We start from the raw sequence: 20,404 nt of genomic DNA, 5'->3' as shown, positions 1-20,404 counted from the left end.
TGGAAGGGGCTGTATATATCAGCTAGTTCTCATTTGACAGGTAAAGAAGTAGAGTCTCTGAGAGGTCTCAGTGACGTGCCTCTGGCAGAACTAGGATTTGAACCCAGTACCTCTGACTTTGAATGCAGTACCTTTTCTGTTGCACCGTAATTCCTGCGTGGGTAATGATCAGTCAAACAGGTAGAAACAAGGAGAGAGACAGAGAAGCACAGAGAGAGAGAGTTAGCACAAGAGCTGAGAGAAGCTCCTGGAGAGACAGCTAGAGTGGGGTGGGTCTCGTCAGAGTTAGCCCCTGAGATCACCAATCAGTGGCCTTGGAGAAAGCCATTTCAGTAGGGATAGGAATAAAAGCCAGGTTTTAGGGGAATCCGAAGTAATGGGTGGTCTCAAAGTAGAAACTTTTAAGTGGAAATGATCCTTTCTAAGAGCTTAGCAGTGAAAGGGAAGGGGCATGTGGGCAGCAGGGTCAAGGCAAGATTTTTTTCGTTTGTTTGTTTGTGTTTTTTTTTTTGGTGAGGCAGTTGGAGTCAAGTGACTTGCCCAGGGTCACACAGCTAGTAAGTGTCAAAGGCAAGATGTTTATAGACATTGTAGATCAGAGCATTTTTCTGGGCAAATGAGGAAGGCACCAGTCTGATGCGAGGTCAAAAACGAGACAATAATTGAAGGGCCACTTCCAGAGCAGGTGGGAGGAGATGGGGTTGAGGGCACAAGTAGAGGGTTTGACTTTGACCAAAAGAGCCCCCTTTTCCTCTGTGACTAGGGTAAAGGAAGAGACCTTGAGTGAAGATATAGGGGTATTTTTGAGCTTGGGTAAGGAAGCTCATGACTGGCCTCATGGAGATGATGGTGTCTTTGAGAGCTTAAGAGGTTTAAAAATTGCTGCTGAGGGAAGCAAGACATATTGACGAATGTTTCAGACATTCATAATGTAGTAACAAGTATTGGCTCCAGCAGGCCAAAGGGGAAGTCACTGTAGCCTCTGGAGATCTAGAATCCTGTCAGCAATAAGAGTGAGGCCCATGGCTTGTTATCACAAAATCTATGAACAGCTGGAGATTCATAGCCGGGGAAGGAATGTTGTTAGAGAAGGCCGGTGAGGTCAGAGGGCATGCCAGGTGGGCCGTGTGGAGCCTGGAGACTTTGGCCACCACCATGTCTTAGGTGACTAGAACAAAGGTGAGGAGGAGTGCTGTTGAGCCTGGCCTTGGGAAATCTGCTCCATCCAATCCCTTTTTTTTTTTTTTGAGGCAATTGGGGTTAAGTGACTTTCCCAGGGTCACACAGCTAGTAAGTGTCAAGTGTCTGAGGCCAGATTTGAACTCAGGTCCTCCTGGTTCCAGGGCCGATGCTCTATCCATTGTGCCACCTAGCTGCCCCCATCCAATCCCTTTTGATGAGCAAGGAATTTAATTTCTCACACATACGTTTTACGGATGCCTTTTGTTCTTATGTCACAGTCACTTCCTGAGACAATCCTTCTCCCCCTAATATAACAAAGTAAAATAGTTATGACTTCATCTGACGCTGTATACAACATCCTACCTTTTTAGTCCTCAGACTTGGCTGAGAAGGAGGGGTTTGGTTTTCCCCCTTATCTGTTCACCGGACCATTATTATTGGTGTTTTAGTGACATTTTCACTTAAGTAGTTTATTCTTTGGATTCTGCTTATGTATCTCTGTACAAGTTCATCTATATTTTCCCATGTTTCTTTGAATTTCTCATTCATTTTATATAGAACAATAATGTCTTATTGAATCCATATATCATATTTTGCATTAAGGTGGAAACACTGAATACAAATGTTAATTAACTAGGGACTTGTAAAGGAATAGCCCTTTTCTTACCCTGTTTGTAACCTTCCCTGGTAATATGTCACCAGTCTCCCTATATAAATTTGCATACTTGTAGAGCCTTCAGAGGAGATCTGTTTGTTCATTCATTTGGAGTTCCTTCAGCTCCTAAGACCATGAGGCCATGCCACTTGCTGGGTATCAGGCGAGATATGAAGATATAAGACATGGTCAGCAGCCGCCCCGAGCCTATCCGGTAGGGGACGGGGTGGAACGTGATGCATGTGGCGTAGTGGGGAGAGCACTGGATTTGGAGTTCCAGAGGCCTTGGACAAGATGATCTGAACTCCCTTGGAGCTCCCCAGTCCCAAGTTCTCTGCATGGCGGAGTTCAGTTGAGTTCTTCATTTGTGTCCAATTCTTTTCCATTTGGGGTTTTCTTGGCAGATCCTGGAGTGGTTTGCCATTTTCTTCTCCAGCTCATTTTACAGATGAGGAAACCGAGGCAAAAAGGGTTAAGTGAGATGCTCAGTCACACAGTTAGTAAGTGTTTGAGGCCACATTTGAACTCAGCAAGAGGAGTCTTACTCCAGGCCCCTCACTCTGTGCACAATGGCGCCACCTACCTGCATAGTTCAGTGGAGAATAGCTACCTAGCCCTTTTCCTCTCATGATATCTTCTGTTGATAATATTTAACACTGAAGTTTATGGACCATTGTATTTGATGTTGTTAGGGACAAGGACTGGATCTGTGATTGCATTAGTATAGGGAGCTCCAGGATGAGGAAATTCCCTCTGCCAGTGCAGCTTGGCACATTCTCTGAGAGTTACAGTCTTAGAGAATTAGTGCCCCAAGCGCTAGGAGGTTAAAGAGCCAGTATGTGTCAGAGGCAGGGCTTGGCCCTAGCTGCTCCTGTCTTCTACTAAACCACAGTTACTTCTAATGTAGGTTTAAGTTTTAAGTGCTACTCTTCTTTTTTTTTTTGGTGAGGCAATTGGGGTTAAGTGACTTGCCCAGGGTCACACAGCTGGTAAGTGTTGTGTCTGAGGCCAGATTTGAACTTAGGTCCTCCTGAATCCAGGGCCGGTGCTCTATCCACTTTGCTACCTAGCTGCCCCTTAAGTGCTATTCTTTTTTTTTTGCGGGGCAATGAGGGTTAAGTGACTTGCCCAGGGTCACACAGCTAGTTAAGTGTCAAGTGTCTGAGGCTGGATTTGAACTCAGGTCCTCCCGAATCCCAGGCCAGTGCTTTATCTACTGTGCCATGTAGCTGCCCCTAAGTGCTATTCTTAATGAAACTCACGGTGGTGATTGTATCCTGAGCCAAGAGTGTATTTCTAGTCATTTGAAATCTAGAAAAACATAAACTGGCTTCATTTAGTTATTGGCCACATTTTCCTCCCTCTCTTTTTCTTTTTTTTAACAGTTAACAAAATATTCAAGAAGTAATGACATTTTGGTAGCTACATCATTTTAAACCTTGTCAATATTTGCAAATCTATTTCTTCACAAAAATTTAAACAACAGGGGCAGCTGGGTGGCGCAGTGGATAGAGCACCAGCCCTGGATTCAGGAGGACCTGAGTTCAAATCACACTAGCTGTGTGACCCTGGGCAAGTCACTGAACTCCAATTGCCTCACCAATAAATAAATAAATAAATGTTTTTTAAAAAATTTAAACAACAAAAAGGATACACTGTAAACTTTGGGATTAAGTCTGATTATAATAGTGCATTAGCCATTGAACAATGTTTAGATTATTGAGATATGTATAGTAATAGCCCTTTACCAAAGTACATTTTGTAAATAAATAGATTTTTTTAAAACTTCTGTCCCCTTCATATACTCTCTTTACCATCCACTCCCTTCTCTTCCCCTGCCCTCATCCTACATTTCTGATTCTGATGGTATTGGTGTCATGTTCAGCGTTCAAATTTTCTTCAACTTCTCCCCCCCCCCCCAAGTTAGAGCATTTAACTTTGACAGAGCACTTCCACTTTTACTATTATTTATTGTTTTATATGCCAATGTTAATGTTGTTTTCATCTGATAATATCCATGAATCCAGTAATCCATGGACACTTGAAATTTTAGAAGAAAAAATGTTGAAACCAGAGTATTTTGATCCTGCTATGTATTATTAAAACGAGAAGGACCTCATTGGTTGATATTTTAATCTAATAAATAAAAGGTTGACTTTTAGGTTATATATAGGAGATATAAAAATAATCTCATGAAACTAAGTAGTGGTTCTGACTTGGTGACAGGGTGCATTGTTTGTTATTAGAGGCACTGAAAATGAATTTAATCTCACCATGCATTGATTTCACTGTTATGTTTGAAGATAGGAGCAGGTATAATTATTTTATGGGTCAGAGAATTGAACCATCGTTTGCCTGCAGCTCATTCAGACTCATGCTGTGTGTGGCACAGAGCTGTGGTCTCATTTTCCAAGCTTGTACTTAGTCCCTTACTGTACCCCCTTTTAGGATAAGATTGGTAGAAGCTATGCTGGAACACTGTTTTAACCTTAGAGGTACATCTTTTTTCAGGAGTTAAGAGGTAGATAAAGAAAGTAAACATTGAGAACATAAAGGTTAAGTTGAAATAACAAGACTAGGTGATCGAGGAACAAGAAAAGTTACTTAATGTTCAATTTGTGGATCTTGTCTTTCCCGTAGCAAGCAGTTGGCAATACTGGCCGATCTAGTGAGAGATTTGCCCTTGGAGTTTGACTTCCTCTTTTCACATTCTCAAGCAGAAGTGATCTCTGGGAAACAAGAAGGTACTACGACTAAACATATACTTGATTTTTCACTTAAATGGCTGTATTGTCTTAATAAAAGTAAAATATCACACAGTATCTGAATTCTATTCAAGACCATTTCATAAATTATTTTTATCTTTCTATATGTGCATATTTTTTCTTGATTCTGTTATATATCATGCTGGGCACGGTTATATGACTCTATGTTGACATTTGATTTCAGATATAGTTCCTAGAGGGAAGGAATTTTGCCTGGTTTTAGTCTAATGTTTAAAACCCATCTGCTGGAGGGTACTTAGTATTTAAAGATGATCGTTCCTATTGGGGCTTCTCATATCTAATTGTAATTTTGGAATCAGCATGTGACTTCAGAAACTATAATTGATTTCCAAATCAAATGGAAAAGTGGACAGCTGTATCAAAATAGGATAAAAATGTCTGAACGCAGAAAGCACTTATTTACTGTGCCTTAGTCTGATTCTGTTTTCTTAACTTGCTTTGGGATGGTCACCCTTTTTCTTTTGATGTCTTTCCCTTCACCAGGAGTTCTGAACCTTTTTTTTTTGGTCATAGGCCCATTTGGCAGGCTGGTGAAACCCTGTGGATTCCCACTCAGAATAATTTTCTTTTAAATTAAAGGAAATGTTAAAGATTGGTGAAAATAAAGATGTAATTTCCCCCCCCATTCAAGTTCACAGATCCCCTGAAATCTCTTAATGGTCTCCTTTGAAGGGAAAATCCCAGGTTAAGGAGTGCTGTTCCTTATAGCTCCAGGTATACAGTGTTAGTGTCTCCATGACAACCATCACTACATTGGGTCTGTTACCTTTGGGCTAAATTTATAGGCTAATGTTTACATCAAATTGTTTTTCTATTTGTTAGAAATGAGGAGTAAATTTCCTGGGATTTATGACACCTAGTTGTCTTTTTGCATGGTGTCAAAGTTTCTCATCTTTTCCCATGAAATCTGTAAAATATTGACATCTGATTGTATATGCGGGGAAATACCACATTTGTTTTCCTGGAGGAAAAGGTAGCTTATGTAGCAGGTTTCTAGTAAAGAATGTTTTGGTGGAGGCTTCAGGGGGACGGATGTCAGGTGTGAGGTGGAAAAATTTGAATGAATGATTTTTATCTCACTCAGGTGTTTATGCGTGGATTGGGATCAACTTTGTTTTGGGAAGATTTGACCATGAAGATGGTGAGTTTTTTTGTTTTGTTTTTTGTTTTTGTTTTTTTTGCGGGGCAATGAGGGTTAAGTGACTTGCCTAGGGTCACACAGCTAGTGTCAAGTGTCTGAGGCTGGATTTGAACTCAAGTCCTCCTGAATCCGAGGCCAGTGCTTTATCCACTGTGCCACCTAGCTGCCCCAGATGGTGAGTTTTTTTTATTGTGTTTCATTTTAGTGTGGGCCTACGAGAAATGGCCAAGGAGGGTGTAAATGATGACCTGTGGCTTGGGGGGAGTGTGGCTCTATGGATGATTGTTAAATGTCTGCTGGAATCTCTCTGGCCCAGTCAGAGCATATTCTTTCCTTATATCTTGGGTTTGCTTCCTGGTGCTTGTTTTATTTTTACATTGATTATGTTATTATGTTGGCTGGTTTTCTCCTCTTCTAAGGACTTCTTAAATAGCTTTTTTCCTTTCAGATGCAGAAGCCCTGGGTCCCCAGGAATCAGTGGCTGGACGTAGGAGGACAGTGGGGATCCTAGATATGGGGGGAGCCTCTCTCCAAATTGCTTATGAGGTTCCCACTTCTCCTACTTTCCTTCCTCCAGAACAGGTATGTATGTCCCTCATTGAGGGGGAGGGGGATTCAGGTTTCCATGCATCCCAGTGTTTGGGTGCTTTATGCAGATTGAGGTAGCTGGGTAGCACATTGGATAAAGTGCTTGAGTTTGGGTCAGGAAGACCTGAGTTCAGATTCTGCTTCAGATGCTTAACCAGCTGTGTGACTCTGGGCAAGTCTCAACCAGTTTGCCTCAGTTTCCTTATCTATCAGTTGGGGGTAATAATAGCTCCTTACTCCCAGGGTATTATGAGGACCAAATAAGATCATATTTGAAACATGCTTTGAGGACCACAAACTACTGTATAAATATCATGCCCTCTAACCTCCATTGAGTTATTAGATTTTATTTTGAGGTAAGGCACTGGGCACATTGACAAGAAATGCAGATAGAACCAGATGGTGTGAGATACTAGAAAATAAGATGGGGAAACATTGTTAGCCTGTGCTCCACAAGTGCCAGGCGATGACTGATTCCAGCACTGAGAGATAGATGGCAGTGGAGGTCTGAAGGGTCCCTTGTCGGGGAGTGGAGAGAGCACCTGACTTGGAGCTTTGTGGAGCTGTGATAGGGAAGTATGTTGTGAGTTACTTCACTTTGGTTCTGGTGTAGTGAAACAGCTTGATCTGACTCTATTCTGCTCTTGGTTTGGGATCACAAATGATTCCTCTAAAAGAGGCGTTAGAAAGGGTTTCTTATAAATAGAAGCCTTGTGGTGGTGTCATGTTTGAATGAAAGAGACCTCAGGGTTTCACATATTTCCATAGCTCTTGAAGCCAGGCATCAGGGACTCAACTTAGCTGTCTCCTTTCTCATTGAATTACAGGAAGAAGCTGCCAAGGTCCTGCTAGCTGAATTCAATCTGGGCTGTGATGTACAGCACACAGAGCACGTCTATAGGGTCTACGTCACCACCTTTCTGGGGTTTGGGGGCAACTTTGCCCGGCAACGGTATGAAGATATGGTGCTGAATGAAACCTTTACCAAAAATAGGTAATATCATGTTGGGGGTTGAGCTCTGAACTACATCCTGGGCAGTCCAAAGATGTATTTCTTCTAGAACTGGCCCAATATCTGGCACTTAACAGGCTTTTCACGCAGGCGTGTTGAATTGATGGACTGTCAGGAAGAAAGAGGAGCATTCTCCTCAGGTGGCTGAGCCCCCTGTCATTTGGCTTGCTCTGTCTGTTTTATAGTGACCACCTCTGTCTGTAGATGGAACAGACATGTTGCAGGATTGCGCTCTTTGAATCAGGGTTTTGGCATCTTCTACAGAGAGGATTTTTGGACTCTTAAGGAAGTGCTTATTGTAAACTGTTGCTATTCTCTATATTGTGAAATAATATCTAAGAATTGAGCTTCATTTAGTCACTTGTTTTAAAAATGTAGTGAATACAGAGAGACAGGCAGCCTGGTGGAGTAGAGAGAACACCAAGCAGACCCATTCACATCACTGGGGTGGAGGCTAAGCTCTGCAGCTTAGTAGCTGTGTGACCTTGGAAGAGTCACTGAACCTTAGTTTCCTTGACTGCAAAGTGGGAACAGTGATATTAGACTTCCCTGCCTTATAGGGTTCTGAAGATTAAATGAGATAATCTCTGAGAGTGTATCGTACCATTAAGCACTACATAAATAAATGTGAGCTGTGTAATTGTCATCACTACAATCTGCTTCACAGAAAAGCATTAGATATGTCAGTTAAGTCCATTGTGTTTCTTGGAGAGAAACACAGAGCTGGTGTTATCATGACTCCTGTTATTGTGGCAGGTTACTGGGCCAGCAGACGGGCTTGACTCCAGAAACTCCCTTCCTGGATCCTTGCCTGCCCGTGGGTCTCGAAGATGTGGTGGAGAGGAGCAGCCAGGTCCTGCACATCAGAGGTAGAGGAGATTGGCTTGCATGTGGGGAGATGCTGCAGCCGTTGCTGTCCCGGGCCAACACCAGCCAGGCCTCTCTGAACGGCATCTACCAGTCCCCAATCGACTTCAACAACAGCGAGTTCTATGGCTTCTCAGAGTTTTTCTACTGTACGGAAGATGTATTGCGTATTGGTGGTCGCTACCATGGACCAACCTTTGCCAAGGCTGCTCAGGTAAATGATTGAAGTTTATTAGTGTCTTTTGTGTATCCTATCCATAGATATTTCTGGCTGCCACCTCCTCTCCCTGTGCCCCTCATTTCACCTCCAGTAAGCCTTCCCAGATTACCCTCTGTCTTCCCACTGGACATGGTCTCTCCTTCCTCAGAACTCTCCTTGTAGTTTCTTTATACTTCCCTTGTATTTTTTCTTGGCAAGTAGACTCCCAAGTATTTTATATTATCTACTGTTACTTTAAATGGAATTTCTCTTTCTGTCTCTTGCTGCTGGACTTTGTTGGTCATGTATAGGAATGCTGATGATTTATGTGGATTTATTTTATATCCTGCTACTTTGCTAAAGTTGTTAATTGTTTCAAGTAATTTTTGAGTTGATTCTCTAGGATTCTCTAAGTATACCATCATATCATCTGCAAAGAGTGATAGTTTTGTTTCCTCCTTGCCTATTCTGATTCCTTTAATTCTTTTTTCTTCTCTGATTGCTAATGTTAACATTTCTAGTACAGTATTGAATAATAGAGGTGATAATGGACATCCCTGTTTCACCCCAGATCTTATTGGGAAGGCCTCTAACTTATCTCCATTACATATAATGCTTGTGGATAGTTTTAGGTAGGGTAATGATTGGAATGATGCCACCTACTGGAGACTTGCTGTGGGAAAGCTCCACCATGAGGAAAATGCCTCAGAGACATTGTGGCTTTTCCTTGGCGTCAGGAAATGACGTTTGCTCATGGGTGCTGTCTATCAAGGCTACCAGCCAATCAATTTGAGGAGCCTCCTATGGTCTGGGAGGAGACAGGAAGGAGGAAAGGGAGCCTGTGCGGAGAGCTCTGGGGGCTTTTTGGGTTCCTGACTGGATGGTGGTGGCGGCAGAGGACTTCACAGGAAATTTGAGGAAAGATAGGAATGCCAGGCTGTTGGAATTCTGTTCTCAATCTTTTTCTTTCTATTTTCCAATAAACCCTTAAAAACCTAAACTTGTTTTATCAGTGATTTTAGTCAGTTTCCCCCAAAACTGGGGGAACACATTAGAATCCACATTTAGAATCTTAAATTACACAGTAGATACTGTTTACTATTTTAAGGAAAGCTCCACCTATTCCTAAGCTCTCTAGTGTTTTTATTAGGAATGGGTGTTGTATTTTGTCAAAAGCTTTTTCTGCATCTTTTGAGATAATCATATGATTTTCATCCCTTGTATTTTTTAACATTTCCAAATTATATTAGAATTATTTGTATACATGTCTTATCTCTCGTGATAGACGAAAGAAACTTGAGGACAAGGAATAAGTCTCCTGTATCTTCATGTAGAGTTGCTTTCATTTCAGAAATAGTGACAATAAAAATTCTTTCCTCTTTAAACCTCTGCCTCAGTTTACTCAACTGTAAGGGGTAGATAACAGTACCTAGGCTTCACAGGATTGTTGTGAGGATTGAATGAGATAATATTTGTAAAAATCACTTAGCACAGTGCCTGGCACATAGTAGGCTCTGTGTAGATGTTTATTCCCTTCCTCTCCCCTTTTCTTCCCTTTCCCCATAGTTATTTGTCTGTTTCTGTTCCTGGGCCTAAGAGATGCTGTGTGCATGATGCATTAACTCAACATTGTAAGGTTTACAAAGTGTTTTCCCTGTCAACTCTGTGAGGTAGTTCGGGCAAATGTTGTTGTCTTCTTTCCGTAGGAAAGGAAACTGAGAAATCAGATACCTTGGTAAGAGCCCCCAGGAGGAGGCAGCAGGGCTGGGCTATCAAACCCAGGTCTCCTCATCCTAAATCATTGGCTTTCCCCACTTCATCACCTTGCATCTTGTCTTATCAGCAAAGTAAATGTGAACGGAATGTAAATTCCCCTTTTAGGGTTTATCCTTCCTGGTTTACCTCATGCATCCTCTTTATGCTTTCAACCCAGGACTACTGCAGCATGGCATGGCCAGTGCTAACCCAGAGATTCAAGAATGGCCTCTTCTCATCCCATGCAGACCAACACAGACTGAAGTAAGGGCCACCACCTGCTGGAGGGTTAATGGTGGAAGGTGGGGCTTGGTTGCTTTGGAGGATGTGACCATATGCTAGGAGACCCAGGGACCCCTGAAGTCATCAAAAGGAATTCTATAATAGTTGGAGGGAAATGAAGATGAAACCCGTGGTGATGGCGGTGGTGAGGCACTGGGCGTGTGTGGCAATGTGGAAGCCATTCAAGTGGGGCTCCATTCAGCGATAAGAAAGCTGAGAGGGAGGCTCAGTACTTCTCCCTGGCCTAGGGTTCCCAGGGGGATTTGAAGAGTAGCTCTGTTTGTTCTCTTTGCAGATATCAGTGTTTCAAATCAGCGTGGATGTACCAAGTCCTCCATGAAGGATTCCACTTCCCCTATGATTACCCAAACCTGCAGACTGCCCAGTTGGTGTATGACCGGGAGGTGCAGTGGACCCTGGGAGCCATTCTATATAAAACACGTTTCCTGCCACTCAGGTAGTGGACTTCACACCAAGCTGTGCCGTCTGACTTAGGCGAAGGGGCTCGTTAAAGCTTGGACACAGAGTCTGGCCGGGCGGGCTTCCTTCAGGGCTTCTCTCAGGGCGGAAAAGGAGCACAGTGTGGCCAGAAAGCTTTTACTGTCAGTTCAGCCTGAGATGTATAAAGTGTCAGCCAGTACTTAAGGAATCCTCCAGCAACTCTGGGGATTGGATCTTAGCAGCCTCAGCAGCCTCCGGGTCTGCTTGTGTGTGGTACTGTGGAATGTTTAGAGGAGGCGAATCCAGTGGGGCACGATCGTCTGTTTAATACGAAGTAATTTTTTACCATTAGGAAGCTAATGTTCTTTCCCCCAACCTCCCATTGTTTCCTAGGGATCTACGACAGGAGGGTGTGCGGCAGGTCCATAACGGCTGGTTGCGTCTCTCCTTTGTGTACAACCACTATCTCTTCTTTGCCTGCATCCTGGTGGTGCTGTTGGCTATCATTCTGTACCTTCTGCGACTGCGCCGAATTCACCGTCGACAGGCCGGAGCCTCTGCCCCCCTGGACTTACTTTGGATAGAAGAGGTGGTGCCCATAATTGGGGTGCAGGTGGGACCATGATGTCTGCTCCAGGACCAAAGCATTTCAAGAACCAGAGAACTGAAGCTTGGGCTGTCCTGGCCCCTTCTTGAGACTGTCTCAGAAGCTGCTTAATGAGCTGCGGGGCTGTTTTGTGTTGTTTTCACACCTTCCTTCTCATGACCAGCTATCCAAGAGAAGCCATAACCTGATCTGTGAAGTTATGTAGCTGAGACACTCTGGTCTAAGCCAGAGCACTCAGCCTTACCCTGCCTAATGCCCATGGAGTGTGCTTCAATCCCTTTATCAGGGAGGGTTTGGTATTGGAGGAAGGGTATTCTTGAGCTATACCCGGCTTTCACTCCCCTAGATAAAGAAGGGAGTGTGATGTTGAGCAAGAAGATACTGGAACCTGAGGCTCTGATACCAATCCTAACATTTTAGGAAGCGTGGCAGTCTTTTCTTTCTCTGTAACAGAGAAATCTCATATGTGGAGATCCACAGCTTTTAATAATGATCCAAGGATCTTTTGTGACCAGGGACCAGCAGAACTTCGAGGCAACCGAAATAACACCAGTGAATTCTTTTTACTTGGCAGTGAAGCTTTCATAGGGTAGCCTAAGGCCTCTGGCCTAGTCTTGCTGCTAATGTGACTTAAATGGGGTGTGCCTTTCCCAAGGGGTTCCATTGAAGACTCTTATGTTCCCTGTCTGCTTGACAGGGTTCAATTTTTTCCATATCAATTTGCAGGAAAGGCTAAAATCTAGGCATTATTTTTGCTTCTTGGGCCTTAAATATGCTTGTAGGAATCTGGAAGCTGTAACAGAGCAGGGTCCTTGGTTTTTGTTTTTTTGTTTGTTTTTAATTAGGATTCCTGTCCCCCAAGCCCATTTTATCTGAGCCTCTGTGTCTGTTTTCTAAGCTGCCACTTCATTTCACTGCCAAGGTAGATGCATAGTGTCAGAAGGGATGTATGTGTTTGTGTAGAAAGGAAAAGAAATACCAGGATTTCGGGGAAAAGGCAATAAAAGTTGTTTTTAAAAAAAGTTAATAATTTTGCCTTCTGGAGGTAGCCGAGTTCCAGGTAGGAAATGGTCTGATCTGGTCAGTTCTATAACTCTAAAGGCATTCCCCTCCCCTGAGTGCTCGTACCCCGCCGTTGCCCCCGCCCTGCCCTTCCCCCCCCCCATCCCCCCAGTTCCATCAACATTTCTTCAGTGAGAATAGAGAACAGGGCGGCAATAATTAGACTAGATGGTTAGAGCCAAAGGGACAAGCCTTCATGGGGTGTCAGGAAACAACTGCTTTTTACCTCCTCTCCTTAGGCACCTTTGATTTTTCTGTTCTTGCAAATAGTAAATGAATCCAACATAGGGATTCCAAACCTTTCTTTGAAAATGTTTCCTATACGATATTAGGCTTATGATTACTTTATCCGTTTTGTTCCCCCTCCCCCATTTCTCTGCTTTCATATTTTATAGTAAAAACATGTTCAGTTGAGCTGTGTGTTTGGGGGGTGGGGTGGGTAGGGCAGTGACTTGGCACCAGTCCAATTCCTTTTTTTTTTCTGCTGCCTTCCACATGTTTGGAATGCTGCCTTTAAGATGAGAACTAAATAAAGGCTTTCTAATCAATTGCCAATAAGTCACATTCAGTATAGAAAATATTTGGGGGGTGAAGGGCACAGAAAGGGGGAAAGGTTGTTAAATACGTGAAAGCACTTACTCATGTGCAGTTAATATGCTTCACTGTGATCATTATTTAGGTTAAATACATTTTATCATGTTTTTTGTGTAAATTATGTCATATTTTTGATTAATTGGAAATGGCTTTTGGATTTTTGAGTATGCATTTTTTAATTACAAGGTCTGGAACCAATTGTATTCTCAGCCTCAAGTAAGTTATTGCCCTTAAATTGTGTGAAAACATGGAAGGAAGAGATCTAAATGTTCTCTCTTAAAACTACCAAAAACATTTAATATTTGCTTTCAGCAGTTTATCTTGCATTTCATTCCTTTGCTTTTTCTGTTGCCCCTTTGTCAGCTTCCAAATGATGTCTTTTTAGAATCATGTAAAGAACATCACTTCCCTGACAACAGAACAGAAGAGCTCTACATGTTGCTTTCTTTCTTAGTACTTGTTCATAACTGTTTACACAGTTCACTTTAGCTTTCATTCTCTCTGCCCCAACTGAATCTTTCAGTCGTTTTGCATTTTTCTTCTACTTGGGTATCCATGATTGGAATTTTTCTCCCCAGAAGAGAAATAGCTTTATTAAATTCAATGTTTTTTTTACTTGCAAATTTTAATATGATCTTGGCCATTACTGATTCAGGTCAAATTCTATTACAATAAATTACATTGTAACAAAAATTATAACATCATTTTCCTGATCTCAGGAAGACAAAGATTTCATTTTGAATAACTAAATGCAATTTGTCCTTTTGCTCTTCAACCTTATGTCTATATATTCATTCAATGGGAAAGCAGAAAAAAGGGTGAACATTTAATAGTTTGGTATAGTACAAGTTCAAGCAATTAACTGTTAACTTTTCACAAATTTCCTTACTTTGATTTCTAGTTTGGGGACAACAAAAGGATTTTTAAAAGATTTAGAGAGATTTTAGAGTTGCTTGTTGTGTCCTCTTAAAGTGTTTCAACTTATTCCAACCCTGCCTTTACTTTAATTCGCTTTCTAGGTTTCTCAAAGTGTGGAACATTAAATGCCATAAGGTTGTGATTTCATTTTTATAGGAAATCCTAACTCCCCTCTACCAACAAATGCAGCTCAGCACCTTCTCTGCCACTCAGACTTAGAGCTGTCTAAAGCACGCAGAGATTTAGTGATTTGCCTGGGGTCACGCAGCCATTACGAACCTAGGCCCTCCTGGTGGGCTAGCCCCTCAAGGGGGTTAGTTTGGGGAAAGCAATAATTTACTTGTGATGAGCCTCATAGATGTCATTAATACCACTGACCTAATTTCATAGATCTTTAGTCCATGGACTAGTCTGAGAATTTAAAGTGAGGGTTGGGCGAAGAGCCACTTTGCTGCTTTTAGATACTAGGACCTTAAGTTGAGGGTAAAGACATCATTTCTAGCAGTAATCGTTATAGGCAATCCCAGCAGAATAAAAATATACTGATATGCTCTTACTCCAAAAGCTGATTTTAACAGTCATTTGCATAGTATATTCTGATATATGTTAACTACCTTTTGTGAATATCTCAACACCTACAATAACCTTTGCTGTGCATTTGATGGCTTTGCTGACATCTGAATAATTTTCATTATCAAAAAATAAGTTAGCAGTGTTTAGCTAAAACCCACATACTGGCTTATGCTCTTCTCAATCAGTTTTGTTATTCTCCAACTGAGGTAATATTAGGCATATATTTAAAAAATTTGCCTACCTTTGTATTATGTAATTCATTCAGCCAACAGCATCACCTAAAGTTTTTTTCCAGGCTTGTCACATTCCAAATTACTGAAGGACTAAATGAATTATAAGCTCTACCTCATTAAGCAATTGGGCCGCTAGGTGGCGCAGTGGAATCAGCATGGGGCTTGGAATCAGGAAGACTGGTACATTCAAATCCAGCCTCAGATGCTTACTTAGCTGTGACCCTGGGCAAGTCACTTAACCCTGTTTGCTTCAGTTTTTTCATCTGTCAAATGGGCTGGAGAAAGAAACAGCAAACCACTCCAGTATCTCTGCCAAGAAAACCCCAAATGGAGTCACAAAGAGGCAGTCGTCACTGAACAACATTAAGCACTTGGATGATTATTGCAGAAGGCTTCTAAACTTCCTTTATGTAACAGGTTTCTTTTTTGCTGCCTTTAGAGTCTTGGCAAACAGGTTTAGAATTGTCTGGTTCTCTCTATTTGTGCTAATATATGTCTGTTATGTCACCTAACTTAATTTCAATTGGATTAAATAGTGTGGCAGCAGCCGCAGTTGATGCTTAGAATTCCACTGAGTCTCTTTACTACGTTTTCATTTTATTGCTATTTGTAGCCAATTACTTGAGCCTGTAAGGCTTTTATATTATCAAAAAATATTGCTGGAATCAGTTCTTTGTTTTTTTGGTGAGGCAATTGGGGTTAAATGACTTGCCCAGGGTCACACAGCTAGTAAGTGTTAAGTGTCTGAGGCCCTATTTGAACTCAGGTCCTCCTGAATCCAGGGCTGGTGCTCTCTCCCACTGCACCACCTAGCTGCCCCTGGAATCAGTTCTTAAAAGCCAAAAGTTGTGGTTCATTTTTTACTTAAATTTGCCATGCATTTTGCAAGGAGTTATACCCTGAAAAACAATTCCAAACAGATCAGAGGCAGCCCAGTAAGGCTGATGCATTGCTCTGTAAGTCAGGGGCCTGGGGTTTTATTCCATTTTCCTGTTAACTCACTGTATGACCTCAGCTGAGTTCCCCCTATCTCTAATTGATTCCAGGGCCAAGCCCTTTCAGCTCTGGAATTCTATGCTTCTGGGTTCTTTTGCTCAGACTCTCCTTGGGCTTAGAAAGTGGGTCTGCCCTGCTTAGTCCTTTTCCTTTGTCTCTGCTCCAGCTCATGGTTTTCCTCTCCAGCAAAGTCCATTTTAATCTTTTGATAGCTATCCTTTTAAAGTGTTTTCTTTATAAAAAAAATAGGTATTATACCCATATTACAGATGAGGGAAGTGAAGGTCAGAAGGGCTAAATGACACCTGTGGTTACCTAACTAGTATTGAGTTGAGGACTCAAACTCAGGTCTTCTGAATCCAAGTCTAGGGCTTTTATGTCCTCTTTGGGTCATTTCCTCTCTCCTGTGTTAAACTAACAATCGGACATCTTCAAATTATAACAGCGGCATTCTCCTTCCTTGGCCCACCTTTTGGCTGTTTACAGATCAGAAAGCATCACCAGAAAAGAGGGTGGGGCAAAAACATAAATACATACATACATACATACATACATACATACATACATACATACATACATACATACAGTTTATATCCCTTCACACTGGCCATTTTAGCTAGAATACTCCTTGGGATACCTGATGCAGAAAGGCGGCCTTCCAGGTTACACAAACAGAATTACATTCAGGAAGCCTTTATTAAGCACCTATATGTGAGGTGGTGTGAATTCGTGGGAAGGAGTCCTCCCCTCCATGGAGTTTACATCTGATGGGGAGAATACATGTACATGAGTAAACAGGGAACGTATAAAATAATTTCAAGGAGAGTGCTCTAATGAGTGAGATGGGGTAGGGGGTCAGAAAATGGTACCCAAGCTGTGGTGTGAAGGAAGACAGGGAGTCTGAGGGGGAGAGCACATTCCAGATCTGGGGGACCACTTGTTCAAAGGCCCAGCAGTGGGAGGTGGGACAATTTGCCTTTATGGTAGTGGCTTTTCTACTGACTTGTTTTTATAGTCACACAATTGGTTTCTTATAAATTTCATGTAATTTAAATAGAAACAAGTTTGCTATGAAATCATGTTTAATATGCAATCATTTGTAAAGTAATATCAAAATTAAAATTCTTTCAAAGTAAAAAAAAAAAAGGACCCACCTTCAATTCATGCCGTTTGACACAAACACGACAAAGATTTTGTCCAGGCCTTGCTTGGGTAAAAGGTTCATAATTAATAGATCTTTTGTATCCCTGGTTTTTACTTGTTCCTGTCCCTGAAATTGCTCAGATATCTGGAGGTGCTATTTCCTTACCCCCAAATCATTTGTGCAGACCCCGGGGCTGGGTCTGATTTCTGTTTTATAGTTTCAACCCTCCTGTCCCCACCAAATTCTCCCCCACACTGATAAGAGAAGGGGCCAACTGCATCTGCCAGTCAGACAAGCAGTGCAGTGTCCCATTGCCCTCTGCCCACTCCGGGATGAAAGAGGCCCAGAAGAAGGTGCTTATGTTCGATTCCTACAAAGGCAACTTCCTGAGAGGCAGTCGGGCAGGGCAAGGGTTTCAGACACACAGCCCAAAACTCTGTCCCACATGGCCTAAACATAGAAAACAGATGATCCTTCTGTAGGCTTCAGTGACCCTTATTTCTATTTTATTTTGACACCACTGGTGTAGGTGGGACAGAGGGCTGGGGCGCCTGCAAGACCAGGAGCACATAAGTTAGAAAACAACCCTTTCCTTCTCCCTCAAGTGGTCACAAATCCTTGTCCTGTTGCATTTTTTTTTTTTTTGCAGGGCAATGAGAGTTAAGTGACTTGCCCAAGGTCACACAGCTACTAAGTGTCAAGTGTCTGAGGCCAGATTTAAACTCAGATCCTCCTGAATCCAGGGTCAGTGCTTTATCCACTGCACCACTTAGCTACCCCCTCCCGTTGCACTCTTGAAATATAGTCACAAGTAGAATTTGTTAGCCCCTTAGAGACTAGCTGCTACAGTCACTTCTAGGCCCTTGAAATAAGTCATTTGGCTTTGTTAAAGGGGCTTCATAATTAACAAGTGACAAAGTACCTCCAGATTTTGGGGACAAAATCTGCCTGGGTAAAGAAGGTACCCAAAGTGTTTTGAGCTAAGGGCAGGCAGCTAAAATATCAGAGAGAAGAGTCAACTAGTCCTACAAAGAACTATAATCATATCAACAACTGTAAAATGCAGCTGGGCAATAAAATTTAACTTAAAATAAGACAAAACCAGTCAGAATAAAAAGTGCTATTTGAATAAGAAAACAATAGATTCTAGTGGAGAGGCCAAAGAATCCAGTAGACAAATTCAATGTCGTTTGAGGGGTCACCCAAGCCAGGCCTTCAGACAGAAAGGCCAAGCCATCAGAGAGCACTTGAGGAGGCCCAAGTGCCCTAGTCCAACCCCTTGAGACCCAGGACAAAAAAGTAGCTTTGCCATGGTGATGTGGGTGGCAAGCCCCGTCCTTCATGCTAGACCAGGCTATGCGCATGTGTGTGCGCGCGCGCGCGCACACACACACACACACACACACACACACCCAACAATGTGTTGAGGAAAGGAGGGAAAGCCTGAAGAAGTCAGAAAGAGGAGCACAGTGCTAAAGCCCACTCCAGAACCAAGCAAGCACAGGAACACAAGGTGGCAGTCATGTCAGGACACTCGGGCTCTAGGCCTGGTTTTGCTACAAACCATATGGCCTTGGCCTGTAACTCTTGCGCTCTCTGGGTCTTAGTTTCCTCATCTGTAAAATGAAGACTGCGTAAACAATACAGGGTGACTGCGTTTCAAAATTGCCAGAACCATGTTGCAGCTCCTCCACTGCCCAAACACATCTCCTGCAGCACCCATGAGACTCTGTCTACAGTCCTGTCCTCTTCAGCACTTGGGTGTATGGGGTGGGGGGGCTGGACAGTGTCCAAAGCCCTCACTCTTAAGATTTTGGGACTGCCCATGGCAAAATGGAAAGAGCTTTGCAGCCAGGAAGGCCTGAGGACCGAGTCCTGCCTCTAACCTCTGCTGGCTGTGACCCTAGGCAAGTCACATCACTTCTCAGCATTCTAGGCACCCAAGGCTATAAGGTGCAGAGAAAGTGCTGATCTACACTGGTAGAAGGAGATTCCAGATCAAGTGCGCCCTGCACCAATGAGATCCCAGGTTCAGGACCGATCCTTAGGATGAAGTATTTGTGGGGGTGCATGCAAGGCTGGCATGAATCATCTACTCTTTAAGGAGCCCTCTTAATAACAATGACTAAAAATCCCATTACTTTACTTGGGTTAAAGAACCATTATTTAAGGCAATACACTGGCTAGCCAATATGTTAGCAGTGTGTTTATCTGGAATCACACACAGAATTTTAAAGTTGGGACTTTGGATCATTTACTAAAATTTTCTCATTTTAAAAACTGGGGCTCTCCCATGATAGACCTAGCAGCAGCTAGAGAGCACTGAAGGAACGAAGCACAAGGACAGAGGCGGTCTGCTAGAGGGAGGGAAATGTTAGTGACAGAAGGTACTTCTCTGGGGCGGGGAGGGGGGAGCCAGAAAACAGTGATCACCAAGGCCCAAGGAGCAGCTTGAGAAGAGGTTCCTTAGCCTTGTTTCCCCAGATACCATAAGACTGGATCAGAATCAGTCTTAAACAGTGGGAGGGATCGTAGACATCATGTTAAAAAGCAAGTGACAACTATATCCTTTCTGAAAATAACTTAGTTCTTAGGGAGAAAAGCAGTTTTGTTTTGTTTGAACGGGAATCCTCAGCCCATTAACTTCATCCACGATCATCTGGTCATTTCTTCAGTACAGCAAGAAGGGAGCTGAATGCCCCCTAGGGAGCTCTCCAAAATCCAGACATGGCCCAGAAAGTAGCTGCCCTGAGCATTACTTTGGCATTCGTCGAAGCTCATTCATAAGCCAAAGAGCAACGCTGAGCAAGGCCAGAGACCCTGACTGGTGAACTGCAGCCAACGGAGTTGGGACATACATTAGCAGAGTACTAATGCCCAAGCCCACCTGTTGAAAACAAAGAAAAAACCCACAATGAATGAGAACAGTGGTAACTCTAAACAGTGATTTTAAAAAGAGAAGGAATATAGTTAGCTAAGATAAATTAAGCTTCTACATTTCCGTCTGTTTTCTCATTAGTGCTAAATGTAAAACAAAATGGGAATATCCCATAATAATTAATAGCATATAATCAAGCTATATCCACAGAGGGCAGAAAGGCAGATAAGTACTGAGTATACAAAGGGATATGATTGGGGAGGGGAAGTACATATCATAATGCCCAAGACCCAAAAGCTCTTTTGTTTTGGGCAAAAGAAAGTGTGGCTTAGTCCTGTGAGAATTCTGTATCTGTCAGTGGTCACATCTGTGAGGCAACTGTTGGTTTAGTGCAGTAGATAGAGCAGGGCCTGGAGTCAGGAGGACCTGAGTTCAAACCTGGCCTCAGATACTAGCTATGTGACCCTGGGCAAGTCACTTAACTGTTTGCT

General features: G+C 42.6%; 2 protein-coding genes across 4 annotated transcripts in view; one reads left to right on the top strand and one right to left on the bottom strand.

Moving 5' to 3' along the window:
* ENTPD7 (ectonucleoside triphosphate diphosphohydrolase 7) overlaps positions 1–16,442 on the top strand; it is a 35,376-nt gene extending 18,934 nt beyond the window's left edge. Inside the window, exons 5-12 of one of the 2 annotated variants that reach the window (XM_043982007.1) lie at positions 4,478–4,581; positions 5,708–5,764; positions 6,213–6,346; positions 7,180–7,346; positions 8,121–8,445; positions 10,364–10,449; positions 10,763–10,924; positions 11,302–16,442. In XM_043982007.1, coding sequence (XP_043837942.1) covers positions 4,478–4,581; positions 5,708–5,764; positions 6,213–6,346; positions 7,180–7,346; positions 8,121–8,445; positions 10,364–10,449; positions 10,763–10,924; positions 11,302–11,533 — 1,267 coding nt within the window. In that variant the 3' untranslated portion in view covers positions 11,534–16,442. The remainder of the gene's footprint in view (positions 1–4,477; positions 4,582–5,707; positions 5,765–6,212; positions 6,347–7,179; positions 7,347–8,120; positions 8,446–10,363; positions 10,450–10,762; positions 10,925–11,301) is intronic. The other variant, XM_043982008.1, reaches the window with a different exon arrangement.
* Positions 16,443–16,490: 48 nt separating this feature from the next.
* The window catches only part of LOC122740150 (cytochrome c oxidase assembly protein COX15 homolog), a 29,885-nt gene continuing 25,971 nt past the window's right edge, over positions 16,491–20,404 (bottom strand). For both annotated transcript variants that reach the window (XM_043982010.1, XM_043982011.1), the window contains one exon: positions 16,491–19,922. In XM_043982010.1, coding sequence (XP_043837945.1) covers positions 19,791–19,922 — 132 coding nt within the window. In that variant the 3' untranslated portion in view covers positions 16,491–19,790. The remainder of the gene's footprint in view (positions 19,923–20,404) is intronic.

This window comes from Dromiciops gliroides, chromosome 2 (assembly GCF_019393635.1).
Source record: "Dromiciops gliroides isolate mDroGli1 chromosome 2, mDroGli1.pri, whole genome shotgun sequence".
NCBI classification, from domain to species: Eukaryota; Metazoa; Chordata; class Mammalia; order Microbiotheria; family Microbiotheriidae; genus Dromiciops; species Dromiciops gliroides.
This window is presented reverse-complemented; position numbering and strand designations above follow the sequence as displayed.